Source organism: Podarcis tiliguerta (assembly GCF_965153285.1).
Source record: "Podarcis tiliguerta genome assembly, chromosome: 14".
Classification (NCBI taxonomy): Eukaryota; Metazoa; Chordata; class Lepidosauria; order Squamata; family Lacertidae; genus Podarcis; species Podarcis tiliguerta.
The window spans coordinates 11,089,827-11,107,280 of NC_139547.1; the positions used below are offsets into that span (position 1 = coordinate 11,089,827).

At 42.9% G+C, this 17,454-nt stretch overlaps 1 protein-coding gene across 2 annotated transcripts in view; it reads left to right on the forward strand.

Annotated features, from left to right (window-relative positions):
* MYO5C (myosin VC) overlaps positions 1 to 16,201 on the forward strand; it is a 52,224-nt gene extending 36,023 nt beyond the window's left edge. For both annotated transcript variants that reach the window (XM_083411797.1, XM_083411798.1), the window contains 12 exons: positions 785 to 878; positions 2,156 to 2,219; positions 3,267 to 3,435; positions 5,760 to 5,847; positions 6,472 to 6,570; positions 7,715 to 7,869; positions 10,027 to 10,116; positions 10,605 to 10,755; positions 11,988 to 12,270; positions 13,442 to 13,616; positions 14,868 to 14,948; positions 15,071 to 16,201. In XM_083411797.1, the coding sequence (XP_083267923.1) occupies positions 785 to 878; positions 2,156 to 2,219; positions 3,267 to 3,435; positions 5,760 to 5,847; positions 6,472 to 6,570; positions 7,715 to 7,869; positions 10,027 to 10,116; positions 10,605 to 10,755; positions 11,988 to 12,270; positions 13,442 to 13,616; positions 14,868 to 14,948; positions 15,071 to 15,223 (1,602 nt within the window). In that variant the 3' untranslated portion in view covers positions 15,224 to 16,201. The remainder of the gene's footprint in view (positions 1 to 784; positions 879 to 2,155; positions 2,220 to 3,266; positions 3,436 to 5,759; positions 5,848 to 6,471; positions 6,571 to 7,714; positions 7,870 to 10,026; positions 10,117 to 10,604; positions 10,756 to 11,987; positions 12,271 to 13,441; positions 13,617 to 14,867; positions 14,949 to 15,070) is intronic.
* Positions 16,202 to 17,454: the final 1,253 nt, after the last annotated feature.

Below are 17,454 nucleotides of genomic sequence, written 5' to 3' on the forward strand. Positions count from 1 at the left end.
TTTGGGTCCAGGTAATTCAAACAATCCTGTTTATTTGTCCAACAGGGAAGTTCCTGGACACACAATGAGCAACTAATAAGCCATAGTCCTGTCTCAGAAGTTTTATTTGAACTGACACACACATATTACAAAGGAGATAAGCAATATAAGTCATGCTGTCTTATGTCTGAATGAGGGCATAGGTAGGTGCTTGTATGTGTAGCCTCATACTGATCAACAACAGACGAGGAGGAAAAGAAAAGACCCACAGAGCCATTGGCCCAAGCTGGGAGGGAAAGGATTGTTCGAGCTTTATAGGATCCCTTTGATAGTCCAGTCAGTGTGAGTCTCTTAATCTCAGGGTTGTGCATTTGTTTGGCAAGAGATTCCTGCATTGCAGCCGGTTGAACTAGATAAACCTTGTAGTCCCTTCCAGCTCTTAGAATTCTGAGATTCTATGAAAAGACCATAACAGGTATTTGAATCTAGAAGAGATCAAAATCTAGATTTGTGCAGGCCTTGCAGTAAAAGCAGCAGCTTCTAAGGACATCTGTTGATTGCTCATGAAATTTGTCAGTGACCTAAGAAGTATTCCTAGTCTTTGAAGTTGCAGTCAGCCAATTAAAACACAGGCATGAGGATCTTCCTCCTGACGGAGGCTGCAGTTCTCCCAGTCAGATGAGTTCTGGTAGTAAATGGGAAGGAATATTCCTTCCTAATGCTTATAGAATTCCACAGTTTTGACATACAACATTGATGCAAGATGTGAGTAGCTTCACTTTAATATTTCCTCCTTTCTCTGAAGATGATTCCAGATCTTAAGCAGCAGATTGCTGAGCTTCAGAAGCAGAAGACGGATCTTGAAAACCGTCTTCAAGAAGAAGCTGCAAAGAATAAAGGTAATTTTTCAACTAGGAGTTGTTCCATTTTCAATTTGATAAAGATAGCAACAGGATACCCCCCCCCCTTTATGGTATATAGTGCAGCTCACTATAATTACTTATCTCTATACAGTGGTACCTCTGGTTACGTACTTAATTCGTTCCGGAGGTCCGTTCTTAACCTGAAACTGTTCTTAACCTGAAGCTCCACTTTAGCTAATGGGACCTCCCGCTGCCGCCGCGTCGCCAGAGCACGATTTCTGTTCTCCTCCTGAAGCAAAGTTCTTAACCCGAGGTACTATTTCTGGGTTAGCAGAGTCCGTAACCTGAAGCATATGTAACCTGAAGCGTATGTAACCCGAGGTACCACTGTAGTGAATTCATTAAGTACATAGATTATACATTCAGGTAGGTAGCTGTGTTGGTCTGAACAGTAGAAATATATATAAAAAATTTAAAATTGTCCAGTAGCACATTAGAGACCAACTAAGTTTGTTCTTGGCATGAGCTTACGTAATCCGTTCTGGAGGTCCATCCATAAGTCAATCCGGGTTGCTGGTAGAAGCGCTGTTGTGTGCAAGTGTATTCGGCGGCAACGTGCTTCTGCGCATGTGCAGGCAGTGGCCACTTCTGCGCATGCGCAAACGGCAGAAGCCACTTGTGCACATGCGCGAATCGTGACGAACCTGGTATTTACTTCTGGGTTTGCCACAGTCACAACTTGGATCGGGCCCAAGTAGAGGCAGCCATAAGTAGAGGTTCTACTGTATCAGAATTGTATGCTGGAACATTCCAGAACTCTTAAATGCATTATTGCTTTTTTTTTGGCTGCTGTTGAAATGGCCAACGAATCATAAGACATAAGTATCCATTATGGTTTTTTTTTTAATTCTGTAATTTTTTAAAGGTTAATTATTTAATTATTAATTATATTTCCTTTTTCTGAGGTGTTTTGTATTGTTTATTATAACTCTTGCAGTGCCATTCATACAATTTCATATATTTAATGGAAATTTGTGGAAATGGTTGTGGCTTTCAGCTAATTTTAAGAATGTTTTACAATCTTAGCTTTCACTTTTAGCATTGCTTCACCAACTGATTTCTGTCTGACATGTTCAGTTGGGATCATGTTCTCTCTGTCCCTAAACTCTATTATAAAACAGGACTTTTAGATGGATTGTGTATTTTATAGTGCAACTTTGTATATGAGAACATGGATAATCTTACTGTAGTAAAACCTATAAATCCCAGTGTAGGTTGGTTTAGTAAAATTATGTTTATTGTTATTATTGAAGAGAAAATGGAAGAAAGGGCAGATCTGCTGCATCATAACCAGGAAAAAGAAGGAACACAAATAAGGTAATCTTTAAAAGCCTCTGAAAAATGTTGGGCATAGTTTATTTGAGTATTTAATTTCACAGAAAAGGAGGTAACACTCCAAATTCAATATATTGGTTTTTAATAAGATACTGAAACTGCTACATTTCTGAAAAGATTGCCAACCTTTGAAACAGCCCATATAGCTGCCCCCTTAACTGCCCTTTGATTTGCAGCAGTTAGAAAAGTGATCACAAGCATGTTTAGTTCCATGCCATGAAAACCTTCACTTGCCAATTTCTACGGAGGAGTCCCCTTTTAAAGGGAGACGGGCAGGCCAAACTGGTTTAATTTCTGACCCGTCGGCAGTTCTAGCTTCCAGGTAGGCTGAAGACAAAGTGCAGATGAGCTTCAAATGAACGGAAAGTTGGACTTGTGAGCCATTCTCAGGTTAGCACATGAGAACATCCACTTTGTGGGTTGTGCAACCGGGTTGCCTGCACCCACATTCAATATAAAATGCCTCAGTGGAAAACTCATTTGGCAGAAGAGTCCGACAGCACATGCTTTCATCCTAGGTGATCACCTGCTCAACTCACCCACCCTCACTTAATATGGATGACTGAGATGCAAACCTGAGAATGGAACATGGATCCATTTACTCTGCCTTCTAGGTTATCATCCTGAGCGACGCATGACCTTCCTACAATACAGGGCTGTCTATGATCATTCAGGCTAGTAACCTCACACAACTGCTCCCTTCCTCCTCTCAGGGGACTGTGATGTGTGGCCTCTGGTCTGCCATTTACTCCTAGGTTTTTGTAGCTATTGTCTTCATGCAAACTCTGTTTCCGATTGTGCATGGTCATGAATGGAAAACTGAGGTGGAAAGCAGAGGAGGGAAGGAAAGTTTAGTCCCACGCATGTTTTTGCCCATGCACGGATCCAGGAGCAGAGCTCACAACGTGGTTGGCTCAGCCTGCTAACCTGAAATTGCCCATTCATGATAAGTGAACCAGTGTTCCATTTTGTAGCAGCTCTTTGTTTTATGCACAGGGAAAGAATTGATACATTTTAATGCCTTTTTAGAGTGTTGCACGTTCAAAATGAAATACGCACAAAGGAAAAAGAAAGGCTGATAGCCACATCTGACGAGCTTCATGAGATAAATGATCATATGGAGAAGCAACACGAAGGAGATAATGAAACCAAGTATAAAATGTGGCAAGATATGGCATATCTTACTACAGAAAATACGGTGAGGAAGAAAAACGTTCCTGGTAATGGATTATTTTAAGCCTATGCATGCTTACTTTGAAGTAAGTCCCACTCAGTTCAATGGAACTTACTCTCAAGTACGTGTGATTGGGATCATAGCCTTATTTCCTTAAAATCACAAAGAGTTTCAACCCTTTGTGATATGTTGTACAAAAGGGGGAAACCAATTTGAGATTCTGTATTAAAATGATTTTTAAAAACGGGATGAGAACATGCGTCACTTGGCTCTTTTTCATAGTTTTTCACTAATGTGGCTTGTTGGGATGCCAACTATATGTTGAGCTCATTCCAAAGCTCTCTTCCTTCTGCAGCTCTCATGATACAAAGACACCTTGCATAGGAAAAGAGTTGAGTGAGCCCACAGATTGGGAACTGCAGTTTAGTGTCGATTTCCCCCCTAACAAATTTAAATGTTAAAATGTTAACGATGCCTTATGAGGAACGGCTAAGGGAGCTGGGCATGTTTAGCCTGGAGAAGAGGAGGTTAAGGGGTGATATGATAGCCATGTTCAAATATATAAAAGGATGCCATATAGAGGAGGGAGAAAGGTTGTTTTCTGCTGCTCCAGAGAAGCGGACACAGAGCAATGGATCCAAACTACAAGAAAGAAGATTCCACCTAAACATTAGGAAGAACTTCCTGACAGTAAGAGCTGTTCGACAGTGGAATTTGCTGCCAAGGAGTGTGGTGGAGTCTCCTTCTTTGGAGGTCTTTAAGCAGAGGCTTGACAACCATGTGTCAGGAGTGCTCTGATGGTGTTTCTTGCTTGGCAGGGGGTTGGACTCGATGGCCCTTGTGGTCTATTCCAACTCTATGATTCTATGATTCTAAGTTATGTAAGGCTAAGACATTCAGGTTCTGCAAAGGCAAGCAAGGCAACAATAGCCTGGTCATGATGGCTGCGTATATCTCTAATATCTGGATCTTGCCGATCAGAAGATCGGCGGTTTGAATCCCTGTGACGGAGTGAGCTCCCGTTGCTCTGTCCCAGCTCCTGCCAACATAGCAGTTCGAAAGTACGTCAGTGCAAGTAGATAAATACAGTATGTACCACTGCGGCGGGAAGGTAAACAGCATTTCTGTGCTCTCTGGTTTCTGTCACAGTGTCCCGTTGCGCCAGAAGCAGTTTAGTCATGCTGGCCACATGAGCCGGAAAGCTGTCTGTGGACAAACACTGGCTCCCTTGGCCTGAAAGCGAGATGAGTGCCACAACACCATAGTCACCTTTGACCGGACTTAACCTTTTTTGTAAACCTGCTGAGGATGATGAGCAGGAGAGTGCTATTGTGCTCATGTTCTCATGGGTTTCTCATAAGCATCTGGTTAGTCTCTGTGAACACAGAATGCTAGACTAGACAGGCCTTTGATCTGATCCAGTTGGGCTTTTCTTATGTTCTTCTCGTGTTTTTAACAAACAAGGCAAGGTCCAGGTTCCATGTAAAGCAGAGATAAGGCAAATCCAGCACTGTGGAGACATCTGGGGTCAGTCCTGATGTTCCTTCTGAATTTTGCCCTCATCCTCCAAAGTTGGGGAGTAGTGACAATCACAGCAGTGTCTACTAAGAAGTATTCATTTACAACAGTGGTTCCCAATTGGTGGCCTGCGGAACCCACCCAGGGGTTCATTCACATAACAAAAACTACCAGATAGATATTTAAATTTTCAGATGTGGTGGGTCTGTGACTTGGCTTTTGAAAAACAGTGGGTCCTCAGGACTTAGGTAATTGGGAGCCAATGCTTTATAGCATTGCTCAGAATCTAATTTTTTGTTTCTCCAGTGTAAGTAACAATGCCGTTTTTCTATCATGCCTATTATCGGCCAGTAATAAACCTGAATTTTGTCCTGCATAGAAGCATAGAATCATAGGTCCAGGTTCCATGTAAAGCAGAGATAAGGCAAATCCAGCACTGTGGAGACATAAACATTAGGAAGAACTTCCTGACAGTAAGAGCTGTTCGACAGTGGAATTTGCTGCCAAGGAGTGTGGTGGAGTCTCCTTCTTTGGAGGTCTTTAAGCAGAGGCTTGACAACCATATGTCAGGAGTGCTCTGATGGTGTTTCCTGCTTGGCAGGGGGTTGGACTCGATGGCCCTTGTGGTCTCTTCCAACTCTATGATTCTATGATTCATAGAATTGTAGAGTTGGAAGGGACCCTAAGGATTCCTGCAATGCAGGATTATGCAGCTGTCCCACATGCATGTAGGGATGCATTTGGTGTGTAAAGAAGTCAATATACTATATTGGGCAGAAGACCTTTTTTTAAAGGAGATCATTCTTTCTCAACTTTATTGGACACTGTAGGATCTAGAAGAGGAGATGGATAAGAAGGACAGAATAATAAAGAAACTTGAGGATCAGATCAAGACCCTTAGAAAGTCTATCGAAACAGGTGAGGGCATTAAATATATTCTTTAAAACTGTTTGAATGCGTGCTTCTTTGGAAACCACATGGAAGATGAGACCAACATTACGGTAATAATTATGAGAGTTCATAGGATCAAATTCATCGTGCAGTGCTGCCTGTTCACTGAAATCCTGCTGCAAAAGCCTGCCATAGAATACTAGAAGCATGGGGCTAAGACCTTGGTGGCTAACTTTTCCGGGGGTATGTTTATCTTTGGTGAATGGGGGTGGGGACACAGCTTTTGTGGGTGTGGCCAAAAGTGGGTACCTTTCTCTCCCTCCCTCCCTCCTTACCTCTCTCTCCCTCCCCCCTCCCCCCACACACATACAACCCCCTCCCAAGTCATCAAATGATTGATCTGAAAACTGATGCACTGACCCAAACCAACATGTTTATGTGCGATCCTAGTTGGTAGTGGTGGTTGATTTTTATTTTGTCTTTTTTAATAACTCTGTTCCAAAGCTTAACAGACCATGACTGCTGCAGAAAGCCTGATCATTTGTATTAAATAATTTGTCACACACAGTGATTTGTGTCATGGATCGTTCTTTCCAGCCTTCTAATGCCAATGTATTTTGCTGAAAGTAAATATATATTACTGTTTAACAGCCCATGAAGAACCCATGTTGTCCATGCCAAAAGAATACATTGGAATGTTGCAGTACAGAAAGGAAGACGAAGGAAAAATTGTTCAGAACCTGATTCTTGGTACTTCCATAACACTTTCAATTTCACCTAAGTATACTCATAAGCAATGCCAAATAGCTGTTGCTGGAAGTTTTGTAGTTGTGGCCAGTATTCATGTTTTTTCTCCTTCCTATCTTATCTGTTTTACTAAAAGCTCTATGATGCTTCTGTTTTACTAAAAGCTCTATGATGCTTCTGTTTTAGAACAGCTGTGGGGGGAAATGTGTGTGACATATTTGTGCTTTCTGTAACTTTCTTAAACTCTTCACTCTTGAGGCTAAATACTTGGAAGACTCCAGGGTCATGAGTTGGTTTTTTTTCTTCTCAGATCTGCTGTAAGTCACTATCTCTGAAATACATCTTGAAGTTAAAACTGGTGTCACCTCTGCTGAAATCTTTCCCTCTCACTGTGTTTTCACCATTTCTTCCTCAAATGGCCTTCACAAACCAGGCCCAAATATACCAGGTCTGTGTTTAATATATTCTTCTCTGCCTTTCTAGGAACTCTGTAACTACTGTGTCCCATCCACAATTTCCTCCTCATCTCTCTATTCTGTTGTTTTCCCAGACATTCATAAGGTCACAGAATGTCCCCTGCATGTTTCCCTCCTATTTTTTCTTGGGAAGTTTGGGTTTCATTTATACCTGAGCACACAACTGCAATGTTTTGCTTCTTTGCAGTTCACTTGCCATTCATTTTCAATCTGTAAATCTCCCTAGTAATCCACGTTAATATTTTGGGTTTACATGAGCTTTCGCTAACACAATTACTCACCTTGAAGAGTCTATTCTTTTCACTAAAGCTTTTTTGTGATATGTTTTTAGGCAAGCTAAAGACATAGCTTCTTTAAGACAACTTTGCTATGCGTTGAAGGACTTGTGAATTGCTAATATCTGTGGCTACTCATTCAGCCCTAACCAGTTTCTCTGTGGTTTTTATAGTGTGATTATCCAAAGTAAGTTGTTATCAAGAGACATAAATTGCAAAATGAAAGCAAGTAGCTCGTGCTAATTTTCTTATTTCTTGGTCCTTTGTGTATATTTTTAATTGTAGGGATCCAAAATAATGCATTTGGTTACAATTTCATTTCTTTTAAAAAGAATGGCTAACCTATAGAATATATTTAGTGCTCACTAAATAATCAACACCATTTGATTCATGCAGAACTGAAGCCCCGTGGAGTGGTGGTAAATATGATACCAGGACTTCCAGCTCACATCCTCTTCATGTGTGTGAGATATGCAGATTATCTGAATGATGATGGCATGCTGAAATCCTTCATGAATATGTCAATCAATAGTATCAAACAAGTAATTAAGGTAGGAACATTTTGCATGCAGTCTGCTTTCTTTCTGTACAGTTGGCATAGCCCAACAGAATGTTTTGCAGCTATAGGTTGACTAACGGAACGATTCCCATGCCATGACTGCTTACCAGAGAAATTGTGCTATTCAAATTGGTCATTCACTCTTCTTTCTTGCTTGCAGATAATTCCATTAAGTAGAACTCAATAAAATATCTACCTGCAAATTACATGGTGCCATATCGTGTCACAAATATAAAGTATATGATTGAAAGGAGTCATTTCATGGCTGCAAAGCATTATGTCATAGCTGTCTTTATTGCCGCCTGGTGTAGATTTTAAGCCTAGATTTACAGGACTAGTGCATTCAGAGCTTTGATTATGGTATCATGAAGGTCACATGAAACAAAAATAGCTGAGCATGTTTCATAGCTGAATCAATTCATGGTCAGCTACTTATGCAGGTTACGTATGCATATTCAGCTGAGTTCCTGTGATTTCCTGATTTGGTTCTTTCATGCTTATTATATCAGTTTGTGCCACAAGTCCTTTCACCTTAAGTCTCACATCTCTCCTATAAAGTTGTAGACATTGTGACTTTCCTGCTGGAATGAACTGGAATGAACTATACTTTCATTTGCAGTCACAGTGCCTGCTCTGGTTTCACCAGAAGCAGCTTAGTCATGCTGGCCACATGACCCAGAAAAACTGTCTGCAGACAAACGCTGGCTCCCTCAGCTAGTAAAGCGAGATGAGCACCGCAACCATGACTGGACTTAACTGTCAGGGATCCTTTAACTTTTTTAAGGCACAAGCTGCTTATATTGTAACTGGATTTGAGGTGTTTAATTAGCATTTTTGTGTAAAGACATTTAAAATGTAATCAGGACACATTATGTGCATTAGAATATGTGTCTCCTGAGACAGACAGATGCCAACCAAGCAAGTAGTAGACCTACTTCTGAGTATCAGTAATTGCATGTGTAAAAGTTAATTAAGTTATGCACAATTCTGAAGTTGTGTATTAGGACTGTAATCCCAGGCAAATCAATGGAAAAGGCTGATTTCCTTGTGAAGCGGCCGCCTGGGGTTGGGATAAGCCATTAGGAGTTCAAAGGGGGGCTAGGTGTGAAGACTAAACTTTCAAGGAATTTCCTTGAGGTAATGAGTCATTTCGCACATCAAAGGAGGGAGCTTCCTCTGGGTACAAAAGACCAGAGCTTCGGTTAGGGGGGAATCTTTTAGAGTTGGGGCTGCTGTGATGTAGGGTTACCAGACGCCCCCGGTTCCCGGGGACAGTCCCCAGATTTGCAAATCTGTCCCCAGACAAATTCCATCCCCGGAATGTCCCCAGATTTGCAAATCTGTCCCCGGGAAACAGGGCAGTGGCAGCCTTAGCAGCCCAGAGCCAGCTTGTTAGCGCAGTTGGCTCTGGCTGGCTTCAGGGGCTGCTCACTGCTGTGGTGCCCGGCATTTTTCCTGCACCACGGCAGCGAGCAGCTCCTGAAGCCAGCCAGAGCCAACTGCACTACCAGGCTGGCCCCTCCTGGGCAACGGCTGCCCCCCACCTGTGACTCCCAAGCCTCCCCTGATCTGACAAAACGAAAGGGAAGGGGGAAGGAGATCGGGGAAGGCTCGGGAGTCACGGGTGCGTGGTGCGCCGTTGCCCAGTTTTTAAAAAACCTCTGTGCATTTATGTTTCACAGGGTGCGAAAGAAGGGCTTTGCATCTTTATACAATATGCATGTCTTTTGCCTCACCATCCCCACTACTGACTCCCTGTTGCTACTCAGCTTCAAAAAAATTCCCTGGATTCCTTGAAAAAAATCTGGTAACCATAATGTAACCAGGAAGCTTTGGGGTTAGGGTAAGCTGAAAGGGCCCTGCAGAGCCAGAGATAGCTTGCAGAGAAAGGGATGTTGCAAAGGCAGAGCAGCATATGATGCTCTTAATATGAAATAGGCTGGTGTGTTTTGGGGTGCTGCTGCTATGAGCCCCTCCATAAGTAGACTCAGGCTGTCTATGTATGTAAAGAAACCAGATATGTAATAAAGAGACTAACCTCCATTGTGCATAATTTTCTGACTTCTCATGCAACCGCTTGCGAAGATTGAGGTGGTGTGGGTAAATATATGAAATATAAATTAAGCAAACACAGTGTCTTAATGTTTAGGAACATGTTGAAGACTTTGAGATGTTGTCCTTCTGGCTTTCAAACACATGCCATTTTCTTAACTGTCTGAAACAGTACAGTGGAGAAGAGGTAAGAATAATTTCACGCTCCCCATAAAATAGTTGAACATTGCAATACAGTTCATGATTAAAGAAAATATTGGCAAGTATCACCTATTGGAACCAACTTTCACCAGAAGACCTAGAAACCACATCCTTGTAGTCCATAGCCTTGTGAATCCATACGTGAAAGGTTTGGGCCTGGCCTGAGATAGCTCTTGTGTCCTGCACATTGTGAACATGCCCTTTCTCTTGTCAAGATCCACCATGGGTTGGACAGCATGTCTTGAAATTAAGAGTTATTCTTTGCAAAACAAAGCTACTGTCTTCCATTAAAATTACTACTAGCACTAGGTAAAAATGTTTGCATGTATACTTATTAACAGAGTGCATGAATAGCCTTTTGCTCTTCCGAATATATGTTTCTTTTTGTACTACTCTACTTAATATGCAGAAGTATAAAACCTGTATTATACTTATGGTCTTAAATGGCATATTGTTTATACATCTGGTTTTCAGGAATTTATGAAGCACAATACTCCACAACAAAATAAGAACAATCTGAAGCACTTTGACCTGTTGGAATACAGGCAGGTTCTTAGTGATCTAGCCATTCGTATTTATCATCAGTTTATCATTGTAATGGAGAACAATATTCAGCCAATGATAGGTAAGAAATAAATGCTGATAGTAGCACACATTCCAAGCTATTTCTAAACCTTGTGCATGGCTAAAAAAATATAGGAATGAATTATTAGTATTTTCTTGTTTCTTTATGCATGTCTGAAAAGTCTATTTACATGTATTCGTGGCTGAAATCTTATGTACTTTTCCCTGGGAGTAAGCACTGCTGAACACAGTGAGACTTCTGAATAGAGGTGCATAGGATTCATCAAGGCTAAAAACTAGCTGATTCCTCCAGTCCTATCAGTTGAACTGCTGTGATATTGAATTTTCAGGCACTCTCTAGCTGGGCTGCTGGTGAAAACATTCAGCAATCAAATGATGCAAAAACTGCAACTTGTTTTAAAGAGAAACCATGAACTCTGTTGTCAGGATTCAAGAAACCATCAAAGGCTTGGAAGATACTCGTGCTAATACCTATTTAAGTGATAATACAAATTCTGTGCACGGATTTGTTTTTTCTTTCTATATTATTTGCTTAAATACGAATAAGAGTGTGATGCAAAGGGTCAGTGCATCCGACTGTTATAACCAGAAGGTTGGTAGTGTGAGCCCACCCAGGGATGGCTATGGGCAGGATTCCTACATTGCAATTCTATGATTCTATGAATATATATTACACAAATGAGTAAGAATATGGACTTTGAATACAGCAATATTTTTGTTTTGTAAAATAAATTTTGCTACAAATATATGCATTTAGCAGATTAAACAGCATAAATGCAAAGAAAATTATTCCTAAACTTATTCAGTTTATTTCTCCCGCAGTAGCATATATGGGTTTATATCATCCTGCACTCTGTCATTCCAGTGTACTTGAGAGTCTGGTCTCTCTGTCACACACATATACTGTGTGTGTGTGTGTGTGTGTGTAAAATATACACCAGTCAAAAGATTGCATTATCAGTTTGTATGAATGCAGGTGCAGTTCTGTGAATAATGCAGTTGGAGAGGAGACATTCTGAATTTGATTCAAGGACTGCCTTGCTGGATTTCTTAGCATTTGTTTTTCCGCTATAACCTCAGTGTTCACTGAATAATGGAAATCTCAAAACGTAGCCCACCCAAATGCTTTTCTTTATTGCATTACTGCAATAATAAGTAAGCTGGTATTTAAAACCTTTAAACAGCACGACTGCTTTCCAGAGCCAAATAGCAGTGATAAAGGAACTTTATTCATTTATATTTTCTTCTTGCTTGCTGTGTTATCTTTTCCAGTGCCTGGAATGCTGGAGTATGAAAGCCTCCAGGGGATTTCTGGCTTAAAACCGACTGGATTCCGCAAGCGCTCCTCCAGCATAGACGACACAGATGCCTACACCATGACCTCCATCCTGCAACAGCTCAGCTATTTTTATACCACAATGTGTCAGAATGGCTTGGACTCAGAGCTTCTAAAGCAGGCCGTGAAGCAGCTTTTCTTTCTGATTGGAGCAGTTACCCTTAACAGTCTATTCCTTCGCAAGGATATGTGCTCTTGTCGAAAGGGGATGCAGATAAGGTGAATAATAAGAATAAGATTAGGAATAAGAATAGAACATGTCAGTTAAGAAAAGAAAAATCTCCATGGTTATGTTATAGGAACCAAAATACAATTAAAAATCAAATGGCATAAAGCATATCTGCAGATCGGAAAAAGCAGCAGAAACCTACAGGATAAACAAAATTTAGGCTGCAATCCTATAGCCACTAACTCTGGGAGTGAATGCCTTTAACCGAATGGGGGTTACTTCTGCATAGATACATAGAACCAGGGCACTCAAAAAAATAATTGTATGGTAGCTAAAAGTCAGCAGGGAGTCCACAGTTTGCATTATATTGTCCATCACTGATTCCTTTTTTGAATATTATTGTATTAAAAGACTTAGGTAAAGGTACCCCTGCCCGTACGGGCCAGTCTTGACAGACTCTAGGGTTGTGCGCTCATCTCACTCTAGACGCCGGGAGCCAGCGCTGTCCGCAGACACTTCCGGGTCACGTGGCCAGCGTGACGAAGCTGCTCCGGCGAACCGGCACCAGAGCAGCACACGGAAACGCCATTTACCTTCCCGCTATAAAGCAGTACCTATTTATCTACTTGCACTTAAGGGTGCTTTTGAACTGCTAGGTGGGCAGGAGCTGGGACCGAACGACGGGAGCTCACCGCCCGCTGCGGGGATTCGAACCGCCGACCATGCGATCGGCAAGTCCTAGGCGCTGAGGTTTTACCCACAGCGCCACCCGCGTCCCAAGACTTACATCTTGATAAAGTCTTGCACAGTGTATAGGGCAAGTGTTCCTATGCTAAGGTCACCAGATTTTTTTCAATGAATCTGGGGACACTTTTCAACTTCAGTGGATTTTGTATGGGGACTGATTAGTAAATCCAGGGACTGTCACCGGGAAACAGGGACGTCTGGTAACCTTATCCTATGCTGACGGAGCATGATCATAAAGAAACATTTTGAAAAGAACTTTCCAAATTTTATGAAATGGGGGGGGGGGAGCAATCTAAAATGGGAAAAATCACGTTGTTTTATAAATGGAATATTATTACATTCCCATATTTGCATGGCATATAAAGTATGCCAGACATTTTACTCTGCCATAGCACATTGCTCTGGGGCAGCAACTTGTATAACCAGCTTCTGAACAAAAGGGAGTTTAAACCAAATTATCTTTTCCTTCCCTAGGTGTAATATCAGCTATCTCGAAGAGTGGCTTAAGCAGAAGAATCTGCAGAGCAGCTCTGCCAAGGAGACGTTGGAACCTCTTTCCCAAGCAGCTTGGCTCCTTCAGGTTAAAAAGACCACAGATGAGGATGCCAAAGAGATTTATGAACGCTGCACATCCCTCACTGCTGTGCAGGTACTTAAACCTAGGGTCTTCCTCCCTTGCTTGGTAGATTCCTAAAATATCAGTTTATGAAACTGCCCTGGCTATACAGACAGTCTTATTTAATACCTGGTAAGCATTGTGCAAAAGGGACCCGGGTGGCGCTGTGGGTAAAAGCCTCAGCGCCTAGGACTTGCCGATCAAAAGGTTGGCGGTTCGAATCCCCGTGGCGGGGTGCGCTCCCGTCGCTCAGTCCCAGCGCCTGCCAACCTAGCAGTTCGAAAGCACCCCCGGGTGCAAGTAGATAAATAGGGACCGCTTACTAGCGGGAAGGTAAACGGCGTTCCGTGTGCTGCGCTGGCTCGCCAGATGCAGCTTGTCACGCTGGCCACGTGACCCGGAAGTGTCTGCGGACAGCGCTGGCTCCCAGCCTCTAGAGTGAGATGAGCACACAACCCTAGAGTCTGTCAAGACTGGCCCGTACGGGCAGGGGTACCTTTACCTTTTTAAGCATTGTGCAAGGGACGTGGGTGGCGCTGTGGGTTAAACCACAGAGTCTAGGACTTGCTGATCAGAAGGTCGGCAGTTTGAATCCCTGCGACGGGGTGAGCTCTCGTTGCTCAGTCCCAGCTCCTGCCAACCTAGCAGTTTGAAAGCACGTAAAAGTGCAAGTAGATAAATAGGTACCGCTCCAGCGGGAAGGTAAACGGTGTTTCCGTGCACTGCTCTGGTTCGCCAGAAGCGGCTTAGTCATGCTGGCCACATGACCTAGAAGCTGTACACAGGCTCCCTCGGCCAATAAAGCAAGATGAGCGCCGCAACCCCAGAGTCGGTCACGACTGGACCTAATGGTCAGGGATCCCTTTACCTTAAGCATTGTGCAAGCGAGCTCAGTTGTGCTGGTGAAATGCCATGCACTGCTTTTAAAGCGCAAGACATTTAATTAAAATTGCTTTTTTACCAGTTCCTTTTCTCTGTCTTTCCTCCACCCTCTTTTTTCTGGATTTTCTTTTTTCGTAATTGAAAATTTCCTATGCAGTCGTTGTCTCCATCTTCTGTGTCTCCATATTATTCCTTGGATTATAACAGGGTTTCTCTTTTTTGCTCACTTTGAAATTCGCTATGTCAGCCCCTCCTGACACCTCCCTTTCCCCTTGATGTTTTTCCATTCTGCTGCCCTGGGGGGGGGTAACCTCAATACATATTTAAGTTATGACTGTAGAATCATTACAGTTTTTACGTGTATCGAAAGTATTCATGTATTTCTTTAAATCGTCCCTACAGATAGTAAAAATCCTCAACTCCTACACACCCATAGATGATTTTGAGAAAAGGGTGACTCCATCATTCGTTCGTAAAGTGCAGGTATGGTTATTAAATCACAGTCTCATTCAGAAGACATGTACTTTCTATTCTTAAAAACCTGTTCCTGTTGGCAGCTTTAGCTCTTGTTACTTTAATCTTTTCTCTCTTTATTCTAATTCCAGGCTATGCTGAACAACAGAGAGAATTCTCCGCTGTTGATGCTAGATACGAAATATCTCTTTCAAGTGACATTTCCTTTCACCCCTTCGCCCCATGCTCTGGAAACGATACAGATCCCCAGCAGTTTCAAGCTTGGCTTTCTCACTAGAATATAACAAATACAGTGGTGCCTCGGAAGTCGATCGGAATCCATTCCGGAAGTCCGTTCGACTTCCAAAACATTCAGAAACCAAGGCTTGGTTTCCGAGTCACGTCGGACGTTCAGGTTCCAAAGAATGTTCGCAAACCAGAACACTCACTTCCGGGTTTGCGGCGTTTGGGAGCCAAAACGTTCAACTCGCAAGTCGTTCGGGATCCAAGGTACGACTGTAAACTAAAAAAGAATCAATCTCTTGAAGGATAAATGAACATCACTCATCTATGCGCTTCCTCAATCACTGTGAAGTAGTGTTTCTTAGAAGATAAAATTTTTAAAAACATTTGGAAATCAGGGTGTAAGAAATGGATTGCTGCATGTCCTATGGCCCATCCAAATGTCTTTAATCTTATTCCCTTTTGCAGATTGGACCTCATTGTAGCTTACAGGTGCTCAGCGTCGGGTTCCAGTCATGTTGAAGGCACTGGGGCCATGGTGGTTCTCTGTATTACTAAATAACTTTCTATAATGAAGGACTAACAAGATAATTCTTTGTAATATTTTACTGCGATACAGTATTTGTAACACTGTAAATTTACATGTCTGTATATGTATGTTTTATGGGAGCATTCATCTTGGTTATTTAATAAGTATGCATATAAATGATAAGACAAAATAGATGACGGTTATATCATGATTTTTATTGTGTCAGATTATTGTTACATATCTGGGTTCACACTCAAAAAACTCAGGTAAGGGAGGGAAGCTTGCTAAGATGCGTTCATTTGTTGCAAAAACAAATCCAAAATAGGCATCATATTCCCAGATGAATGTCAGGGGTATTTCCACACTAATCATTTTTTAGTGACACAGCTCACCAACACATTTATTCTGAAGAATCCAGATGTCATTTCTACGAAGCTGTTGCATTCTGACTTTTCCAGTGTCAAGGTTGTCGTCGTTGTCGTTTTATAAAATTATTATTATTATTATTATTATTTAAGTGCTGTGTTGTGGTGATTTTTGGAGCTTCTAGCATATACTCCTTTCAGATGTGAGCTCTAGCAACACAATAGTCTCATGGATGGTGCTTCATCTCACATTGGTCCTTACCTGACCATCCCTTTGGCTCACCTCTTCTTAGATCTGTTCCCTCTGCAGTGGACGTCCTGAAGACAGTGGCGTAGCGTGGGGGGTGCAGGGGGGGCCGGCCGCACTGGGCGCAACATCTGGGGGGGGGCGCACTTACACTCGCAGCTCTCTGCCCCTACCTGGCTCACTCACTCTCTCTCACTGCAGTGCTGGCTGTGCGAATCCGATCCGAGCCGCCGGGTCGCCGCCCACTGTGGAGGGGAGGGTGCCAGGCGTGCGGTGCGGAGAGAGAGCGAGGGACTATCTGGGGGAGGGACAGTGCAGTGTGTGTGGGGGGGGCAAATTACTTGCCTTGCCCCGGGTGCTGACAACCCACGCTACGCCACTGCCTGAAGATAAAACTGCAGTGAAATCTGCTGGAGTTTCTAGATATTATTTTTCTTTAGAAGATGTACAAGCCCATTTAAAATGCATTATATAGCTTGCTTACAGCCTGTCACCCCAAGGGAGTTCTTTCCCTCATCCTCGCTGCTAACTGATTCCAAGGACCTCCCCCCAACCTACTGTCATTCAAAGTTGAAACTCTAAACCTGCTCACTAGGTAAAGGTACCCCTGCCCGTCTTGACAGACTCTAGGGTTGTGCGCTCATCTCACTCTATAGGCCGGGAGCCAGCGCTGTCTGCAGACACTTCCGGGTCACGTGGCCAGCGTGACAAGCTGCATCTGGCGAGCCAGCGCAGCACACGGAACGCCGTTTACCTTCCTGCTGGTAAGCGGTCCCTATTTATCTACTTGCACCCGGGGGTGCTTTCAAACTGCTAGGTTGGCAGACGCAGGGACCGAACGACGGGAGCGCACCCTGCTGCGGGGATTCGAACCGCCGACCTTACGATCGGCAAGTCCTAGGCGCTGAGGCTTTTACCCACAGCGCCACCCGCGTCCCAGCATCCCCCAAAGAAGAAGCCCCTTTCCCCCTTACCTGGCAGACTTGCGATCTGATGGTTACCTTGATGGTCCATCTGCTAATGGCCCATCCAGCTAGCTCTGAGCTAGCTTGGCTTGTTAGCATAACAAAATCCAAGGCGTTTCCATGTTTGGCAAATTTAATCAAACTTTGATTAAGTCTAACTTTTACCAAATCTAGGAATTTTGGGGAG